This window comes from Coffea eugenioides, chromosome 5, assembly GCF_003713205.1.
Source record: "Coffea eugenioides isolate CCC68of chromosome 5, Ceug_1.0, whole genome shotgun sequence".
Taxonomy (NCBI): Eukaryota; Viridiplantae; Streptophyta; class Magnoliopsida; order Gentianales; family Rubiaceae; genus Coffea; species Coffea eugenioides.
In genome coordinates, this window is record NC_040039.1 from 4,220,834 (window position 1) to 4,242,831 (window position 21,998).

Sequence of the window (21,998 nt, forward strand, 5' to 3'; positions counted from 1 at the left end):
TATACAAGAATAATCCTTGACTTATTGTTGTGAAACAAGATACCTACTTGAATTAACTCTAGTATGTTAAGCAAAGTAAAAGTATATGCAAAATGACAACGAAACCCCCTTATTCATTTGTAAAGCACATACATCACTTTAACATGATCTCAATAATAAGAAGTTCATATTCATACATTTACAAGTTAGAAAGCACGTACAATCCTACACGTGTAGCAAATTTAACAAACTTATGCCCTCAAGAAGTCATGGTGAATTTGGTTCAGCAACAGGTGCAATAGGGCCCCAAGGCGGGGAACAGACACAGGGGCAGCATCTGCCTGGAGAGGGTGGTGGTGCGCAACAAACACAGCGAGGACAGATTGGGGGTCGCACCAGAAGTTCTGCATTCAAAACCAAATCAAATAACACAGAAACAGATTATGATAATGTTGGGATTCAAGCGCGAAACAAACGGCTATTAAGACATCAAAAATTGATATCAAACAAGCCAATTTCCTAACACATACAGGTCAAATTATTTTGTTCATGAACAATTTGAATATATTGATCAAGATTGGGTTCTAGTAATTTTTTATTAGGCACATGATACCTCGGGTTGGTCTTGTTGCCTCGCATGGTAACATCAGCTTTGGAGTGAGAAAAATGGCGAAGAGAATGAGGATGGCCACAGCAGCCCTTGGAGAAGAGATTAATGCCATTGTGGGCAGCAGAATTACCTAGCTGAAAGGGTGGTTTGGTATATTTAGCTGCACACTCATGAGTGCATATTTATAGGGTTTGGACACCATCAAACGATGCAAGTACCTCATCGTTTTTTTTTCCCCGTAACTGCAATAATGCATTCGTGTACACACTTTTGTAAGTGCCCAAACTCCAAATTTTTATTCATTTAACAGACTTTCATGAAAATTCTTCTCCTCCAGTTATAGCCTGCCATGGGTGGCCTAATTGTTGGCTACTGTCCACGGATGTTATTATTGACTTGCATGTAAGAAAATATTTGGATTAAAAGCATTAAATCGCCCTTGACTTTATTCTCAGTTGCACTTTACCGCTCTCAATTCAATAAATAGACACTTTACCCCCCTACTTCACATTGTAGGACAAAAGTGCCCCTTCTATATTAATTATTATTATATTTTTTCTTTTTTATCCTTTTTCTACTTGTCCCTTATACATGTATGTGTGTGTGTATGTATGTATGTATGTGTCTATATATATATATATATATATTTATTTATTTATTTATATTTTCTCCTCTCTCTCATGCAATCAACTACTTTCTTTTCTTTGCTATTATTATCTGTATATTAATTTTAATCTTTTTAAACTTATTCTTTGTTTATTTCTATCTTTTTTATTTTCTGTTACTGAAAGTAATAATGATCATAAAGTCCATGCTATAACAAAGTATATATTATCTATGCGTATAGACTATTTCATATATTACTTAAATCAATATGTCTAAAGTTTAGAATAAAATAATTTTTAATAACAGCCATAATAAATTCAAATTGTAATAACATAGCAGTCAGTCAACTATACATGAAAAAAGGTAAATAAGAATATTAGTTACCTTATTTTTTGGGATATACTTTAAATATTAAGTAATTTAAAGTTCTCATTACCTAAAAAATTTAACGTTCTAGTTTGTTAATATCTTTTTAAATAGTTAAATTACTAGTAATACACACTTTTTAATTATGGCGAGCGTATATTAGTTTTTTTACACTATACAATTTGTCTTGAATTTTCTAATAGTGTAAACGAAAAGATGAATGAAATTATGAGTAAAGGATAATTAGTGTATTGTAATAAGATAGAAATTATTAATACTAATAGGAAAGTGAAAGAAAACAATGACTTTTGAGAAGTGAGAAAAAAATAGTAAAAATAAAAAATAAAGGAAAGTAGTGAAAAAGACAAAACAAGGGAATGAATAAACAAAAAATAAAATAAAATAGTAAGGGCACTTTTGTTTTAAAATATCAAATAGGGGGGCAAAGTGCTTATTTTGTGAGTTTAGGGGGGCAAAGTGTAACCAAGGATAAAGTTCAGGGGGATTGGCACATTTAACCCAAAATATTTTAATTGACTTAAAAGCAAAATCTTTTTGTCTTGCATATTTTCAGATGCACTCTTCCAGTCAGATAAGATGTTTGCATCTTCAAAAGAAAAAGAAATATTTGCATTTTCTGGTATTAAGAATCAACTCTCCTCATATTAGTATTCCAAACCACCCCCTTTCCCAGAAATTAGTTTTATTTGATTATATATATTCCTTTTTTTTCTTTTACTTCCAATCTTATTTTGACATTAAGATCTTAACTGTATAATCAAGCTGTAGTACAGAACAATATGTAAAAGGGGTGGGAAGGAGAAGCCTAAAAGTGAAAGGGGTGTTAGTGAGAATGGGATTACTCCCGTTCAAGAACAGAAGTGCAAAGAATCTTAGATATATTGCTTATGCTTCATAGCGTGCTTAATTGAGGCAAAAGTGGTGGCATGAAATAACACGACAAAATGAAAAAGAGCCAAGAAAGATGAAAGCCACAAAATGGAAATAGTGCACGATATACAAGGCATGCATGACGCACAGTTGCCCATCTTTCTATTAGAGGAGGTGTTTCAGTGCAGAAAAAATTGACTTGGAGGGGACAAAAAGTGAAACTAAATTACTAGTTGTTTTTTTTTTCATAAAAAAAAAAAAAAAACCTACTAGTTGTTTTGCAATTTATACCCTGTGTCTTAAGATTAGAATAAAAAAATGTCCCGACTTATTAGTCAGTTACATGAGTTTGGATATGGGTACAGATCATGAAAAATCAGACCTTACCCATGCCTATGACCCTCTTACAGGATTTGAGTCTGGGTAAAGTTTAGATTTGAAAAATTAAATCCAAACCCTACCAAGTATATGAATCTGAATTGGGTTTGGGTAAGATCCGATCTATTGACATATCTAATCTCAATTATGATCGATGGAGTAAACAATTTCCAACATTCTTTAACAGGCATAGTGCAACTAAAATCATAGTTTACTAACAAGCCGTTTGTCAAATAAATACAATCACGAAACAGACTCAAAATATGACATACAGTAACCTAGGTTGCCGGGTCAGACACAACCCCTCCGACTTGGGAGCCAGACCAGACTTCACCTCTCTGGCCTATAGGTAATGTCCCATACTTAACCCCAATAAGAACGGCTACTACCACAATACCAATTCTAAAATGGTACCAAACTCAATTACACAGCCATGCACACCAAGAGTTTTCATAATTAACTGAGTAAATAACACAATTTACTCATTTACCAATATAAACCAAACAATTTCAATACAAATAGTCACACAATATGTTTGATCCGAATTCTTTAAATATCCATGTCATACTAGGAATAACATATACTTGATAACTTTATCAAATTTCAACTCAAAACAAATAAAATGAAGCATTTTTTTACCAGAATAAATAATCTATAATATTAGACCATTCATAAATTATAGGGTTAATCACATTTTATCCCCTTAAAAGATACCACATTTCTCAGTTTACCCCCTAACCTTTAATTTTGCTCACTTAACCCCCTTTAGGACAAAATTGCCCTTGCATTATTTTGACTTTTCATTTACCTTGTTTTCCTTTCTTTTATTTCTTTTTCTCTTTCTTCTTTATTTAATTCTTCCTCTTTCCCACAAAAATCTTTACCTTAATGATTGAAATTAAAAAAGAGGAATTGCAGAAATCTATCTTCTCCTTAAAAAATTAAAAAAAATATTCAAATCACTTTCCTAAAATATAATTTTTTTAGCCTTTCAATTCTTTTAATTTTGGGTTTTCCTCTTTCCTTTATAGTTTCTTATTTTATTCTCAAGAAAATATCTTAAGATGAAATTGTGACCTGATTAATAATCATCAATTGAAATTTGTGACACGTGGCATCATACAAAAAATCAAAATTAGTTTTTGATGTCTTTTAAACCTTCACCCAGAAATATGCAATTATAAACTCAAAACAAAAATTTTCGTTGAAATGGAATTTCTATTGGGAAGGATGAAAGAGAGAAGAAAGAGAAAAAGAAATAAAAGAAAGGAAAACAATTTCATCTTATGATATTTTCTTGAAAATAAAATGAGAAACTAGAAAGGAAAGAGGAAAACCCAAAATTAAAAGAATTGAAAGGCTAAAAAAATTGTATTTTAGGAAAGTGATTTGAATATTTTTTTAATCATTTAAGAAGAAAATAGATCTTTGCAATTCCTCTTTTTTAATTTCAATCATTAAGGTGAAATTTTTTGTGGGAAAGAGGAAGAATTAAATAAAGAAGAAAGAGAAAAAGAAACAAAAGAAAGGAAAACAAGGTAAATAAAAAGTCAAAGTAATACAAGGGCAATTTTGTCCTAAAGGGGGTTAAGTGAGCAAAATTAAAGGTTAGGGGGTAAACTGAGAAATGGGGTATTCTTTAAGGGGATAAAATGTGATTAACCCTAAATTATACGATCCTTGGGTTTCTCCCAAACGATCATGCAAAGGTTTCCCGCAATCGAGGTCACGCATACCACATGCAATTTGATGTCTTTGACATACCAATGTATGGATAGAAAATTGAAAACCACCGTGAAAGAAAGCTCCATAAAAACTATCCACAATTTGTTAAACCTCAACCCAAGGTTTTCTTAACGTTTTCCCCTTAATTATTTCTGTTCAAAAAGACAAAATCTAGAGTGAATATGAGAACTTACATCAAACAACCTTGAATTAAGTTCTTTCTCCTATGATGATGTAGTTTCCTCCATTGTTTTCAAACTCGAGTTGGACCAGCCAGTTCAACTGGTCAATCTGTGAATCGGACATGACTTCAATCCGGTTAATATTTTGGTTTGATTGGACTTAAGGACTGATGAGAGCCATACGAACCATTTAAACCAGAATGAACCATTGAACCAACGGTTTTTGTTTTTATCTATTAAACTGGAAAAAAATATAGGTTCTCCATAACCCTAAAGACTAATCACTAAATGTTACACCCACGCACTTTCTTATCACATTTTGCCTCTTATCAAAATTTCATCCCTACTTTCTAGTTTCTTGACTTCCTTCAAGTTCCAAGTTTCCTTCTTTTTTTTTTGACAAAGTTGCAATCTATAACTCCAAAAGACATGATTTAAAGTTTAAACTCACTTATGTCTAATTCCTAAAGGCATGAATTTTGTTTAATTTCAGAATATTGTGGTGTTTTTAGGTAGGATATAAGATTATTTTTGGGTAGATACAATTGAAATAAAATTTATTTGTTTGAACTTATAATTTTAAAAATTTATTTGTGAAAGTTCAAGTTTTTCAAAAATATTAAACTTTTTATCAGATAAAGTCTTAAATTAATTATATGGATGTCATATTCTATGCACATATATTTATATAATTTGTTTTTAAAAAAATTTATTGACCCGGGATTGAATCGGTCCAACTGGTTGAATCGCGATTCGAACATCTTGCTGATTCAATTGGCAGTCCAAATTTCACAGCTTTGGTTTCCTCAATCCCTCTCCCTTGATGCACTTCTTGATCATTCTCTGGAACTAACCCAGTAGGGAGATAACTTAATAAATTCTAGGTTTTATGTTAACCCTTTTAATTAAACGACTAACGTAATAGGTCACTTCTTAAAATTAACTTTACATCCCTAAGGTCTACTCTTACTAAAATAAGTACACAAACTAAATATTAGTAGCTAATTAGCCCACTATGGATATGGATATTATATATAAGAAGTTTAGTCCTCTAAACTTCACGTGCCTAGATCATCAAATAGTTGAGGATATTTCTACCTCATTTCCTCCTCAAGCTCTCAAGCAGCTTCTCATCCTAAATGATTACTCCACTGCACTTTGACACAAGGAATTGTACGATATCTTAACATTTGATCCTTTGTATCCACAATTTTTACTGAATATTCTTCATAACTCAACTCCTTGCTTAACTGATGCGGTGCATACTCAATCATGTGGCTGGGGTCATGAACATATTTCCTCAATATCGAAACATGAAAAACATTATTATGTACTCCTACCAATAGCAGTGGTAAAGCCAGCCGACAAGCTACCTCACCAACCCTGTCTAAAATCTCAAACGGTCCCACGTAACTAGGACTCAGTTTTCCTTTAATGTCAAACCTCATTAGACCTTTAGAAAACGCCACCTTTAGGAAAACATGATCACCAAGTCCAAACTCTGAGCCACGCCTCCTATTATCACTTATCAGCATAGACCTTTTGTCTACTTTGAGCAACTTGAAGTCTTTCCCGAATCAACCTTACTTTTTCTACCATTTACTATACAATATCAAGCCATATGAGTCTTTCCTCTCCTACATCAAGCCAGAACAAATGAGTTCTACACTTCCTCCTGTACAAAGCTTCATATGGAGCCATTTGAATACTTGTCTGATAGCTATTGTTATAAGAAAATTCAACCAGCGACAGGTGTTCATCCCAATCTCTAAGCATGTCTTCTAAAATCTATATGGTCCTTTTCGACTGACCATCAGTTTGGGGATGAAAAGTTATACTCAAATTTAACCCAATTCCCAAGGCTTTATGTAAACTTTGCCAAAATTGAGAAATAAACTGAGTATCTCTATCAAATACAATAGTGACAGGAATACCATGCAGTTGCACGATCTTATCTATGTAAAGTTTAGTCAACTTCTCGATACCCATACTAGGTTTAATAGGCAAAAAGTAAGCCAGTTTTGTTAACCTATTCATAATAACCCACATGCCATAATATCCAAGTAAGGCTGAAAAATCTTGCTTTTAGGTCCATCAAAGTAGCTAGAGTATTGGTAAACCCAAATGGCATTACTGCAAACTCATAATGGCTGTGTCTAGTTCTGAATGCCATCTTTCGAATATCCTCAGCTATTATCTTTAGCTAATGATAGCCATACCAAAGATTAATTTTGGTGAAATATTTTCCTCCCGTTAGACGATCAAACAGGTCATCAGTTCTAGGTAAGGGATATTTAGTTTTCACTGTCACCTTATTTAGCTTCTGATAGTCAATAGAAAGTCGTAAAGTACTATTGTTTTTCTTTACAAGTAATACTGGAGCTCCCGAAGGTGATACACTCAGCCTGATAACATTCTTTTCTAGAAATTCCTGTGGTTATTTTTTCAATTCCTTCATCTCCACTGAAGCCATCCTGTAAGGGGTTTTAGATATGGACCCAGTACCTGGTACAAATTGATAGTAAACTCTATTTCTCTATCAGGAGGCAATCCAAGTAAGTCTTCTAGAAAGATACCTAGAAACTCACTCACTACAGGTATGTTTTCTAACTTCATATCTATTTGGCGGGTATCCACCACTAAAGTCAAATAACCATAGCATCCCTTCCTGGGTAGTCTCTTATAGCTAGTTTGGGAGTTGAGGATAGAAAAGAAAAGAAGAGAAAGGTTAAGTTATAAGAGAAAAGAAAGGATAAGAAAAGAAGAGAAGAGATTTTAATATTGTTCGAGAGTTTATGAAAGAAAGGAAATGATTTTGGACATATTGGTCAATAAAAATTTCATTCAATAACTTTTCAAGAATAGAATGAGCAATTTCAAAATTTTTTGTAGGCTCTCCACGGCTTTCCTTTGCTTTTTTCTGCCCAATTTGGGATGGAAAAGTTTTTTAACTGTAGCTGCTGTTTTTCTCCTTCCAAATCAGTTGCTTTCTTTTCTTTAAATCTTCCAAACATTGGAAACATCTACCTTTCTCTTCCATTCTTTTCTTTTCTACTCAAATCTTATCTTCCAAACAAGCCATTAGATTCAATAGTAGAGATTATGCAAGGAGAAGAGTTCCTTTTTCTTAATAGCAGTTCCTTTTTTTTAATCTGAATTAAAGTAACGTGAATGACCATAGAGTCACTAGTTTCAAATCAACGGATCATTTTAGCCCATAGAGTCACATCTTGAAATATTTTAAATTCAATTGATTTGAAAACAAAAAATAGTGGGTCATTTTTTAACAACTAAAATGACTTGGTGAGACTTGCAACTACACACTAACTTTTGGTCATCAACGTAATCTTTGGGCATGTTGGAAAATTTTTAAATCCACATAAGTCTAACAAACAAATTAATTAAAGGCGCAAAATAATGATGGGAAAATAAGTTGTGAAAAGGAAGGAATGGGAGGCACAAAAGTTTTAAATCATATTTCGACTTGGCCAAACCGATTAAGAAGAAAGCAATAAACTAATGCACTAATGGCAGGATGTTCAGCTGGCAACCAACTATTTCATCCAATCAAAATTCTTTCTTAAACGCTTAATTCAAAACAAGGTGGTTTATGTTTAATAAATAGCAATCCATTTCAACCAATAAAAACAATTGCATGTATAACTTGGTTTAATTTTTTTCACAGGGCAAGAAATTGAAAAACACTGGTTAGGTAACTTTTGAAATTGTTTATTGGAAAGGTAAATTTTGTTGGAAAAGAAATTGAAAAGATAACTTTTGAAATTTACTACTTTATTGGACAAACTTACTAATTTACCTCAGAAACTTACCTATTGCTAAAGAGAGTAAGTTTGATTATATATATATATATAGTAAAATTCACTGCATAAATGGTAAGATTCAATATTAAAAAAGTAAATTTTGTTAAGTACTTAAAACTTACTATTTTACAAGACAATCTTACCGATTTAGTTAGAAAAGTTACATGTACCTTTGAATGCATTATTTAATTCAAAAAAAAAAGGGACGCAAAAGACTATAAACTATCACAAAAGAAAAGAAAACCGGATGTTTGAGTCAATTGCTATTATTTTATATTAAGTCACCTAATGATATTAGTACCACAGCACGGCATTCAATTGTATGAATATGCAGTCTCAAACTTCTTAACCTTGGAATTTATGGTACGATGGCAGGTTTGACTAAGAGAAAATTCCTAGAAATGTAAATCAGTAAGACAATTTAATATTAATGCCAAAGGATAGAAGCTGTTTATAAAATAGTGGTACACCACTTGCCGTCTCCATTTCACTTAACCATGGAGAAAATTTTCAATCATTTCCTTCAGGGACTCTTCTTGCTGTATTTTGTTTCAGCTTCCTCAGCCATGACCACAACCAATATTACTACTGATCAAGATGCTCTTCTTGCGTTGAGAGCTCACATCACTTCACAGGACCCTCATCAAATCCTGTTAAAAAACTGGTCTGTTTCTTCCCCTGTATGTCAGTGGGTAGGAGTCACTTGCGGCTCTCGTCACCATCGAGTAACTGCCTTGGATCTTTCCAATATGAGTCTTAGTGGCATCATACCACCACGGCTGGGAAATATGTCATTTCTGGTTTCCCTTAACCTGAGCAGAAATAATTTCCATGGAGAACTGCCGCATGAATTTGCTCGGTTACGCCGGTTGAGAGTGCTTGATTTAGATGTCAACAATCTCAGTGGAGAGTTTCCCGAGTGGTTTGGTTCCTTTCATCAACTTCGACTGTTGTCTCTGAATAACAACAGTTTCACTGGCTTCATCTCAACTTCCTTGGCTAACGTTTCTACGCTAGAAAAGTTAAGTCTGTCATTCAATTACTATATCCACGGAAATATTCCAATAGAGATTTTCAATATTTCCTCGCTGGAGTTGATTTTCCTCCAGGGTAATAGCTTATCTGGTAGCGTTCCAGATGATATGTGTCGCCATCTTCAGAGACTCAAGTTGATTGACCTGTCATGGAACAAGTTAAATGGTCAAATACTATCAAGCATATATAACTGTTCACGACTTCAAGTGCTGCACCTTTCTGCGAATTACTTCACTGGATTCATACCAAGAGGAATTGGCACTTTGAAGGCACTTGAGCAGCTGTATCTAAGCGGGAACAGTTTAGAAGGTAACATCCTATTTCTGCATGAACAAAATAACATGAATTCCCCCCTCCCTTCCGGGGGGACCAAAAATTGCAAAACATTAGTTTAACTATGCTTTTTTTTCCTATACTTTTTCTGTATCCTATACTTTTTATTTTCAGGTGAAATCCCAAAAGAGATGGGTAATTTAACTATGCTGAAAACATTTGCCGTTAGTTCCAACAGCATAACAGGTAGACTAGCCAACCATTGCCACAATTTTAGAAGCATTCGGAGATCTTCATATAGCTATAACTCTTTTGTGCTAATGATGGTAACACAATTTGGTAGGTGCAATACCCCAAGAGATCAGCAAGCTTTGCAATTTGGAACAACTCGACTTGGGGTCAAATAAGTTAACTGGTTTCATTCCGATGCAGATCTTTAATCTGTCACAGATGAGAGTTTTCATTCTTTCAGCAAACCAACTTTCAGGCAATCTTCCGTCAAGGATGGGTAATGAGCTTCCAAATTTAGAGCGGCTTTATCTCGCCCAGAATAACTTTGGGGGACCAATACCTGACTCAATCTCAAATTGTACTAAATTGAACTTAATAGTATTTACTAATAACAACTTCGCAGGTTCTATTCCCAATTCCTTTGGGGATCTAAGACTCCTCGAAATTCTATCTATAAGTGGCAACAATTTAATGAGTGACTACTCTTCATCCAATACACAGTTGGGCTGGATCAATTCCTTGGCAAATTGCAAGCATTTGAGACTACTCGGAGTGGATGACAATCCACTTAATGGCTTTCTTCCAAATTCTATTGGCAATCTTTCAACTTCGCTTGAAAAAATGTATGCATACAAATGCAACATACGGGGCAGCATTCCAGATGAAATTGGCAATTTGAGTGGCCTGACCATTTTAAGTCTGTACAGTAATAAGTTAAGCGGGATGCTGCCAATTACCATGAAAAATTTGGAAAAGCTTCAAGGGTTAGATCTTCACGACAACAAGATGAGCAAAACCTCCCTTGATTATCTATGCGTTTGGCAAAACTTGGCCGTAATATATTTGGGAGAAAATCAAATTTCAGGATCTATTCCAGAGTGCATAGGAAATGTTACTTCTTTGAGATATCTTTACCTAGGTTCCAACCTGTTAAACTCTAGTCTGCCTACCACTATATGGAACCTAAAAGATTTGTTGGTGCTTAACCTCTCCTCAAACTCACTGCGTGGAAGTTTACCTCCTGAGATTAGGAACTTAAAGGCAGCAATTTCTATTGATTTGTCTATCAATGAGATTTCAGGTGGTATTCCTAGCTCCATCGGAGATATGGTGAACTTGCAGAACCTTTTATTGGCATACAACAGATTGGAAGGATCAATCCCAGTGTCAATTGGCACGACTTTGAGCTTGGAATGGTTGGATCTTTCACACAATCATCTCACAGGTACGATTCCAATGTCACTAGAGAACCTTCGGTCTCTTGTTTACTTCAATGCCTCTTACAACAAGTTAAGAGGTGAAATACCATCCAAGGGCCCTTTTTCAAACTTCACTGGAGAATCCTTCATTTCAAATGAAGCACTTTGTGGAGCACCTAGGTTCCACGTTCCCTTATGCCCGGGTATTTCAGGTGGTCGATTGAGGACCAAAAAGTTGCGTCGAACTATATCTATTGTCTTTGGAGCATTTATATCAGTTGCAGTTGCCATGTTCCTGGGATTCGTCTATCTAAGATGTTCAAAGAAAGAACAAGCTCCTAGTGAAGGTGTTCTACCGTCAGCAGCAACACAGGAAAGAATCTCGTATTACAAACTGCTACAAGCAACTGACGGGTATAATGAGAGCAATCTGTTGGGCACAGGAAGTTTTGGATCAGTTTATAAAGGCACCCTTGATGATGGGAGGATTGTTGCAGTTAAAGTGTTTAAAATTCAACAAGAAGGAGCCTTCAATAGTTTCGATGCAGAATGTGAAGTATTGCGTAGCCTTCGTCATCGAAACCTGACGAAAGTCATTAGCAGCTGCTCAAACGAAGACTTCAAAGCATTGGTGCTTGAGTTTATGCCTAATGGAAGTCTTGAGAAATGGTTGTCTTCCCAAAACCATTTTCTTGAAATCAAGCAGAGATTAGACATATTGATTGATGTGGCATGTGCACTGCAATATCTGCACTACGGTCTTTCGACACCAGTGGTTCATTGTGATGTGAAGCCCGGTAATGTCCTACTTGATCAAGATATGGTTGCCCATGTGAGTGATTTTGGTGTTGCAAAGTTGCTGGGGCATGAGGACAGCTTTACATACACCAAAACATTAGCCACACTTGGCTATCTTGCTCCAGGTATAGCTTCTTCTTGGTACAGCTACTCTGCTTTTTTGCCTTGCAGTTAATCTTGGAAATCCCAAATTCCAAATCATTGGATTACTTTTTTTTTTCTTGTAGAGTATGGATTGGAAGGACTAATATCAACAAAATGCGATGTCTACAGTTTTGGAATCATGATTATGGAAGTCTTTACAAGAAAAAGTCCCAGTGACGAAATGTTTGGCGAAAATTTGACCCTGCAGAGTTGGGTGAGTGATTCTATGCCGGATGGACTGGCTCGTGTTGTAGATGATAATCTGCTGAGGCCTAATCATGAATACTTCGATGAAAAGTTGGACTGCATTTCATCAATCATGAAAGTGGCTGTGAATTGCACAAAGGAATCTCCAAGGGAGAGAAGCAATATGCATGATGTTCTTGCAGATCTAAAGAAGATCAAAACTCAGCTGCTGTCATGTTCGAAAGGAGGTCTAGAATATTACTAGTTCTAGTGAGTCTAAAGTCATATTGTATATAACTAGCCTTGTCTTCGTATGGGGAGGTCTAAAGTCATATTATATATAATATATAGTTGTGAGTCTCGTCCTGCTCCTTGTATTAGTTCCAAAGCTGCCTTAGAATCCGTTTCCCGAAGTTCCAAGCCATTTCTATCGCTTTGAGTATTCCCCGTAGCTATAGCTGTCAAACAAACCCATTTAACTAAATTTTTTCATACCCGTCCATGAATAGGTATGTTAAATTTTTGCATATGGATATTAATGGGTTATCCAATAATACCCATTTATTAAATAATAATCCATCAAACCCAATTAACCCATTTAGAATTGTCTTCCCCCAAACCTCCTCACTTCCCCTACCCATTAACTTGCTCATTTTTCACCATTATCAATTTATGACAAGTTTTAGCCTATTTTCTTATTTTTTCCAAATAAAATTTTAAATTTACACATGAAAAAAGGCTAGAGGTTCTAAATTTTTTGATTAAGTTTTTATGTTAATTTTTATAGTACTTAGTTCAAATTTTTATATTCTTATTATTTAATTATTAAATAGAATGCAATTTTGCGACATAGAGTACATATGGGAAAATTTTGATAATTAGATTTGTTGAGCATTATAAATAAAAATTTAAAACTAACGATGGATGCAAAGGATGGTATAAATTGATAACTTAGTTTGCAAAAATGAATTTACAAAATAATTAAAATAAATGGGTAATTGGGTTACCCAATTCATTTTTTGACTATCCATTTATACCCATCTAATTAAATGAGTATAAATGGGTTGACTCACTTTTACCCATTACCCATTTTACTCAACCTAAATCCGTCCAAATCACCCATTTTGACACCTCTACCCGTAGCGTTGCTGTCATGCTATGTGTTAGCCCAAAATTCACTATAAAACTAGCTTTCCATCTTCCCCAATTGTCTCTGAGTATCATCATACTTCCCCAGCCGCAGATTAGTTGACATGAACCAAAGTCAATTTGACAAGGAGAAGGATCATTGAATGTAGTTAGTTTTTGGGTTCCTTACTTAGGGTACAAAAGATTACTAGAGAAACATGAGACTAAAAGAAATGGTCTCAATTTAACCAAGAATAAAGATGCCGAATCACTTGGCTTAATGTTTTTTTTTTTTTAACTTTTAGCAGAGCCGAAAAGGAAAATTACCATACCTTTTCATTTTTTGCTCGTTGAGTTGACATGATAGATAATGTGACACAAATTCTAGTGCCGTCAAAAAAACTTTCTTGACACGGTTGTCGTTTGCCCTCACGAATCATTGTGTCAATCATGACCAATTCATTTCGAATTACCCAAACTACAAGCAACTAATTGGATATGGCCCAATGACTACTATTTCTGAGTTTATTCGGTTTGCCCTCATTTACACAAACTAATAACGCAACTAGGAAATTTGAATAGTTCCACACTGTCATAATTATTAGGAGGATTTTACATTCCAGGTTGATTTTATTAGCCACAGTAACCTGTTAGTTTCTTTTAATCTATTTAAATGATAACAGATTTTAAATCTTCCTCATTATTTTTTATTTTCTTTTTTTGGACCTACTTTGTGTTAATATCTGATTTTGGAGGTAAACATTTAGCCTACGATCAAAATATCTACGCTCTTAAGTTAATCTTGTATACACTGTCCGTGCTGTTGTATACGAAGAAGAATCCCAAACTCTTTTTGCTGTTAAACAAAAGGTCTGCTTTGAATAACGTCTAGTATGTAAGCAGAGTAAAAGGTATATAAAACTGATAACCAAAATTCCCTTGATTCATTAGTGAAGTACGTAAGTCACTTCCACATGATATCCATAATCTGAGAAGTTCTTATTCATACACTTATTTATAAGATAAGATAGAAGTGCATACACAGCTACAGGATTCCGTAGCAAATTAAACAAACTTGCGCCTTCAAGAAGTCATGGCGAAGTAGTTCCGGCAACAGGTACAAGGGGTCCCCCAGGTGTGGAACAGACGCAGGGGCAGCATTTGTTCGGGGAGGGCGGTGGTGCGCAACAAACGCAGGCAGGGCAGATTGGGGGTCGCGCCAGAAGTTCTGCATGCAAAACCAAATTATTATACAGAAACGGATGATGAAACAAGTCAAATTATTTTGTGCTTGAACAATTATTGTTATATATTGACAAAGTTTTTGTTCCAGTAGTTCTTAATCAGGCATTTCATACCTCGGGTTGGTCTCGCTGCCTCAGATGGCAACATCAGCGTTGGAATGAGAACAATGGCTAAGACAACAAGGATGGCCGCAGCAGCCCTCGGAGAAGAAGAAATTGAAGCCATTATTGTTGAAGCAACTATCTCGCTAAAAGCTTTGATTTGGTACATTTAGTCGCCTAGCTCTCGAGGCATATTTATAGGGTTTGGGCACCCTAAAATGATGATGCACTTACGTACTTCGAATACTTTTCCCTTTTTTTTTTCCTTCTAACTACAATAATTTATGCACTCGTCTTCAAACTTTTGTAATTGTCCAAAATCAAAATACGTAATTGGAAGTACTAGTGTTGAATTTTCGTTCATTTCGTTCAAACGCTTAGGGTCTTAATTGCTCTACTCCTATGCAATCCCCTTGACAAAGACTCAACATCGTTGTTTGACAAAGGCTTCTCTCTTTTGATAATAAAAAAGTTTGGATGGATTCGATTCCAATCACCATCACGAGTCAAGACATACTTCTAAAATAATAAGTTGTTTATAAAAGTTCTTATAAAACGCCCCTGAAATTGCAAAGGGTTATGATAGGAAGAAGATGATATGACCTAACAAATTTTCCTAGGGATATCATATCATAGTTTGAGATCTTAACGCAATTAAATTTGTCTTTTGGTCATGAGAAGAAGTAGAAATCACTCTAAATCATGATAAATTTCTTGTACGCTATCTCTTGGTTAATAGAGCTGAGTTTGATCTTAGTTTTTCGTCAATCTGCATGTGTTTCCCTTTTTTCTTCATTCATCAACATTTTCATGAAGATTCTTCCCCTCCTGTCACTGCCATGGCCGGCCTAATTATTTGGATAGTGTCTACGGACATTATTATTGACTTGCTTGTAAGTAAATACTTTTATTAACCATTTTTTCGCATGCACTCTGCCGGGTCAAATCGGACGTTTGCATTTTCTGGTATGACAAAGAAATTATCCTCATATCAGTATTCCACACCCCCCCCCCTTCCTCTTTTGTATACGTATATTGCTTATGCTTTAGAGCGTGCATAATGGAGGCAAAAGTGGCTTGCGTCAAACAGCAAGATAAAAAGAAAAAGAGGAAAGAAAGAAGAAAACTAAAAAAAAAAAAAATGAATATATTGAAGGCAAATGTCTTCATCTTCCTACGAGAGGAGGTGTTTAAGAATCAGCGAGATGATCTCAGCTAGCAAAGAATCTCTGGGCAACTTAGCAGGAAAGGCCATATATTTCTGCCATCCGTTTTTTCCTGGAACTTCAGCCAGCGACTAACTTCTTGGGACCAATTGGAATATAACATAAGGTGATTCATTACTTGACGCATTTCACTTGAATTTCATTTATTTTGTTTCTCTAATAAAGCCTCTCCTAAGTTTGTACAGTGATAGTTTTTGAGAGTTTATTATTTTTCTTAGGGATTTATTGTGAGATTTCTTCTGGGTATTCTTGTGGAGATTTTTATGTTATATATTTGTTTTACAATTAGATCTGAATTTATTTTAATTCTAATTGTCAGATCTGATATATTTTTGGATCATATATTTATTTTGACATATTCCATCATCATTATTGGAGTTTAAAGTCGTTAATTAGTAGATCTGGTGATTGCAACATATACGGAAGGGAGTTGCGACGATTTATCTTAAGACAATTTTAAAATTTCTTATATTTTTCAAATATGTTCATAATTTTTCAGATCTTTTATATCTGTTAAATTGCATATTTGTAATTTCAAGTGTATGTTTAACCTACCATTAGAGCAATTACATAAATCAAATTGTACTGGACGATTTTCAGCAATTCGTTAATGAAACTAGCTTTTTATTAAAAAAAAAAACACAAATTCAATTGGGCTAAGAAAGTTTTAGGATATTGTACTTATGAATTTCTAGCAATTTTCAACTATTTTTCAATCATCTTTTGTATTAAAAGGTTACACGCGCAGTTTAAGGAATTAAATTGGAGCTAGTATCTGCAATTGAAATCAATCTGTTCGACAACTAGCAAAAGAAAAATTATTTCCAAAATATCGTTTGAATTTAATGAATAACTAGTGCAGAAATAGTTTTCAATGACAAGATGGAAATAACAAATTGCCTAGTATAGTCAAGGGGAATAACTCAATTTTATTAGCACTTTTCCCTTCTTTGAACGAGAGACTTATTTTTTAAAACGAAAACGCATTTTATTAAACAATCTGAAGACGGCTACATGATGGGAACTAGGGCTGTCAACGGTCCGGGTCCAGGACCGGATCCGTCAAATTTATCCGGGTATGGGTAGGGATTTAATTCCGTTACCTGGACCCGGATCCGGATCCGTTTTGTCAAACAAAAAAAAGGGGTCGGATACGGAATATAGTATTTCGACCCGTATTGGACCTGGATCCGGATATAAATGGATTAATAATTTAAAATATATATTTATTAATATAATTTGATTATGATGATGTATTTGAGTAATCAATATAATTGGACCCGGATCCTAATCAATATAATTTGATTAGGGTGATGTATTTGAGTAAGGTTAATTTGATTTCTTTTCTTATTTGATTTTTTTTTGTATTAGTTAGAAATTAGTTTATAAATATATGTTTTTTTCTCATTTTTGTTAGGAATTATAAATTTTGTTAGTTTTTTTTCGGGTAGACCCGGATCCGGATCCGGAACATAGAGTAAAAGACCCGTCGGAGTAAACGGGTCGGATCCGGATCCGATATAGTGTGCCGGGTCCGAGTCTGGAATAATGAATTCCGGCCCGTTGACAGGCCTAATGGGAAGTAATGGAGAGCTTGCCTACTGAACAAGCAAAGCTCTTAATCAAATTAATTCCTAAAGGAATGATATCTGCTGTGATTCCAAAAAAAAAAAAAAAAACATCTATATATAAAGCATCTCTAATTTAGAAATCGAATGAATTATTTGCGTCCATGTCAAAAACATTACAATTTGTGACTTATCAATAAAGCATACCAATTCTTAAGTCCTACCCCTCCTTTGTTGAAAAAAATTGAGAAAAAAGGATAGAGAAGGAGGGAAAGCCAGAAATGAGTACTAATATATAAAGACAAGCAAACCCTTCGGCAAATTTTCGAGTAATTACTGCCAAAAATAAACAAATAAATAAATAACTCTTGAATAATTATTAGTTGACGTAACGTAAGTACATGACTAGCTAGCTAGCTTTTTTGTTAGTATCACAACCAAATAAGTTTTTTTTTTTTATTGTTTTGCTTTTTATTACCACCAAATAAGTTGCCAAGTTAACTGATGCACTGTTTCTTAATTGGCACTACCAAATTCATCAAGGGTTGCATGTGAACTTTACAAAGCTATATTTGAAGACTGTGTCTTTATTCAAGAGAGATTCTAAAATGTTAGGATGAAGAAAAGAAGAAAGAGGGAGCTTGAAATTGAAACCGGGCGTTTCACAATTAACACTACTGAATTAAGTTATTCCGTTGCTGAGCTTAAAGGTTGGATGGAATCCACAGATATATATATATATATATATATATGTGTGGGACAAGGGGCACAAACGGTTGCAGGTGCAACCGTCTCTGCCGGTTGTATGCATTTTTCACTGTGCGTAACTTTGATTGCATACGGTGTAACTTTCTTTGCACACGACGTAACTTTAGAACAAATTTTTGTGGATCCCACACACGGCGTGAAAATTGAGTTACAAGATGTGATCTGAGCCGCACAAAATTTTTTGACCAAATCATGGCCGTCAACTGCCAGAGACAACCGTTCCTGCCCCATTTCCCTATATATGACTCATCTCAATGACTGGTCATGAGCAAGGATGTCAAACCCAAATAATTTGTGTTAGTGCCCATTTCATTTCCTCGTAAGGGCTTGCATCCTTGGCCATAACGTATCAGTTTTCAATGGAAATGGAAAGAACAACGTTAAAAGATTTTTTTCGTAAGAGATTCAATCCAAATCAAACAAGATTAGTCACGTATCGTAAAACGAATGTGAATGTCGGTGGTTTATAAAATATATATATATATATTATTCTTAATATAATACTACAGTAGATGCTATTCATATTCATTTCCGGAACAATGTTACCGTAACACCTTGATGAATTATCTAGTAGTAGAACAGTAGTCCACCCCTAAACTTGGCCCATTTTGTTTTCTTCGACCAAAGCTCAAGATGTTCCCAAGCCCAGCCAAATCTTCTTTCTATTTGGGTGTGTAACTGTGTATGTCTGTTTATATTTTCCTTTCCGTAAGACCCAATATGCACACAGGCCCAATGTCATGTTTTTTTTTTTTCCGAGCAATCATAACATTTGTATAACCTAATCTATTTTAGGAAGGAAGCTTGAAGAGGCTGTATAAAGAATTAGCAGGTATACATAGGGGTGGCAATGAAGCGGAGGTGAGGCGGGGGATCCCTCCCCCACCCCCCGCCCCGTTGCCTATTAATTCCCCCCGCCCAGCCCGTTTCCCCCTCGGGAGCACTTGTGGGGTTAAAAAAATTTATTATATAATTTCATTATAATTAAATTTGAGCAAATAATCAAGTACTAAAATATCAACATATCATCAAATTATTATTCATTGTAACTTCACAATTGAAACTCATAAAAATAATTAAACAAAAGTTATTTGAATACAATCTAATATGATAAAACAAATATAACTAAAATAATCAAGTTTTTACTTTTGATACAAATACAATCACTAAATTATTATTGTGTTTTTTGAGAAAAAGTGTTATTGTATTAAGTGTAGTTAGGAATTTAATATAAATGTATTAATAAATTTAGTATAAATAATTAATAATTTTTATTAATAGACATGTATAATTAGTAGTATAATTGATAATATCATTATATATATAATTATGCACACACATATATATATCTTTTTTTTCCCAAACGGGTGGCGGGGGGGGTGGGGCAGGGGAGTATACCCCCGCCCCGTTTCTAAACGGGGGGAAAAAATTCCCCCCAGCCCCAATAGACCCCCGCGACACCCGCACCCGTTGCCATCCCTAAGTATACAGATCTGATTAGATCAAAAGAGTACTGTGACACCTCTTTTAAATTTTTTTTCACTATAGGTGAAATTCGAACCCCTGACCTACAGTCCAAAGAGGAATTAGTCTCTTTTTTATGGCAACTGAGATCTTAGTGGTTCAGGCCTAATGTCATGTTCGTTTGTCCCTTTTTCCATTTTTTTCCCCTTCCTGCATGTGGGATATAAATACCAGTGACTAGTCTCTTATGAATCAGGAAAACAACAATACTAAAAAGTTTCATTACTCAGAGGGCTCAAAATTGCCTGATGACAAGAACTTGTACTGAATTTAGTGACTTCGGAACCATGGAAATCCATCCAAGCACAGAAATATATAACTTATTCCACAAGACAGCATCCGACATGGAAATGCATCCAAACTAAAAAAAATAAATCCCCAGACAGCACCCCGCAAAAGTCATACTTGCCACTGCTGCTGCTTGTTGCTTAATTCAACGATCAAGTAGGAGCTAGCTATGGCGATCCAACATTTTTATTCATTAGTTAATTACCCTCTCCAGAATCCTCACAGGGAAACCGCCCTTCATCTTGGTGGTCAGGTACGAGATGAACACAGGCTCAGCTCCTCCTTCCTGCGTTGCCGGCACCACCCTAAATTGGCGCAACACTCCAGCAACCACCCTCTGCATCTGCAAGAAAGCAAATTCCTTCCCGAGACAAATCCTGGGCCCAGCCTGAAATACAGGATAGTGATATGAATCTTTAGCCACGAATTTCCATTTTCCAGGGGACTGTGCATCCCTCTCCAACCACCTCTCGGGCCGGAAGGATTCCCAATCCGACCCCCACTCGGCCTCCACTCTCCCCATTGCGAAGGGATGGTAGGTAACCCTGGTACCCTTCCTCACCACCGTCCCATCTGGCAAAACATCATCTTTCGACGCTTCCTTGGTATCCGAAGGAACTGGCGGATACAGTCTCATGGTTTCGCAAAGTGAAGCATGAGTGTAAGTCATGTCTTTCACTTCATCGTACACAGGAGATTCGGACTTCTCTCTGATCTCTCTCAGAATTCCCTTTTCGACCTCTGGGTGGCTGTAGACTAACCAGAAAAACCATGTCAATGCGGCAGATGTTGTGTCCCGACCAGCTAAGATAAAGCTTATCACGATATCGGTCACAAAAGTTTCATCCGAGTGACCCGAGCTCAAGAATCGGGACAACAGATCGCCTGATTCTAATTCTGAATTATCTTTGAGTTCTTGCTTCTTTTCTTTGACGATCTCCTGAGCGAATTCCCGAACATGACGGACAGCTGAGCTGAGTTTCTTCTCTGCTCCAATATTCAACGCCCGTTTGATCTTCCAAATTAAAGGAAATGGCGAACTGAATCTGTCACTGCTAATCCGAGTTGCGTTTTCGAAAGCAACCGCAAACTCGGCCACAGGGAGAGATGGCAACAAATACTGAGGATCATACCCGAAAGCTATTTTGCAGATGTTATCAAATGCAAATCTCTGGAGTATGTCTTGAAAGTCCAGAACAGTTTTATCAGCAGCTGCCGCGGCGAGGATGGGAATGAGGCGTTGAGAGAGCTCGGTGTCTACCACGGTCTCGACATATTTACGGAGGGACTTGGTGTTGAATTCGTGACTGGACATCTGCCTTTGGAACTTCCATTTATCACCATCGGCATTGAAGATGCCATCACCTAGGAAGTCCGAGAGAGTTGCGCGGAAGATGTCCCCCTTCTCATAAACAGAAAAATGGGATTTGAGGATGTGTTGGACGGTGGCGGGGTTGGCAGTGTAGACCTGGCAATAGCCCAGAGGGCGGCGAAGGGTGAATGTCAAGTTGGGGGAGCTTCTCACAATGTCTGACGTCCATTGAATGAGGCGGTCCTTGTTTGCCAAAACTGAAAGGTATGAGCCGATTACTGGATATGATCTGGGGAGCTGCTCAGAGCTGGACTCCTTGCTGCTTCTGAAAGTAAATATGAAGCTGATGAGGAACAGCAAGAACAATGGAAGGAGGCAAAACAGAAGCGATGATGAAATCTCAATGTTCAACAT

The 21,998-nt window shown here is 35.7% G+C and overlaps 3 protein-coding genes across 3 annotated transcripts; 1 reads left to right on the top strand and 2 right to left on the bottom strand.

The window, feature by feature from the left end:
• Nucleotides 1–230: 230 nt before the first annotated feature.
• Nucleotides 231–6,272, bottom strand: LOC113771022. Its single transcript, XM_027315653.1, has 2 exons — nucleotides 5,895–6,272; nucleotides 231–383 (listed from the first exon to the last, which is right to left on the bottom strand). The coding sequence occupies exons 1-2, from the start codon at nucleotides 6,270–6,272 to the stop codon at nucleotides 231–233; spliced, it is 531 nt and encodes a 176-aa protein (XP_027171454.1).
• A 2,783-nt stretch (nucleotides 6,273–9,055) lies between these two features.
• On the top strand, nucleotides 9,056–12,689 carry LOC113771023 (receptor kinase-like protein Xa21). The gene is made up of 4 exons (XM_027315654.1): nucleotides 9,056–9,902; nucleotides 10,041–10,112; nucleotides 10,210–12,219; nucleotides 12,322–12,689. The coding sequence occupies exons 1-4, from the start codon at nucleotides 9,056–9,058 to the stop codon at nucleotides 12,687–12,689; spliced, it is 3,297 nt and encodes a 1,098-aa protein (XP_027171455.1).
• Nucleotides 12,690–20,224: 7,535 nt separating this feature from the next.
• On the bottom strand, nucleotides 20,225–21,998 carry LOC113772442 (cytochrome P450 94A1-like). Its single transcript, XM_027317036.1, has one exon. The coding sequence runs from the start codon at nucleotides 21,996–21,998 to the stop codon at nucleotides 20,466–20,468; it is 1,533 nt and encodes a 510-aa protein (XP_027172837.1). The 3' UTR covers nucleotides 20,225–20,465.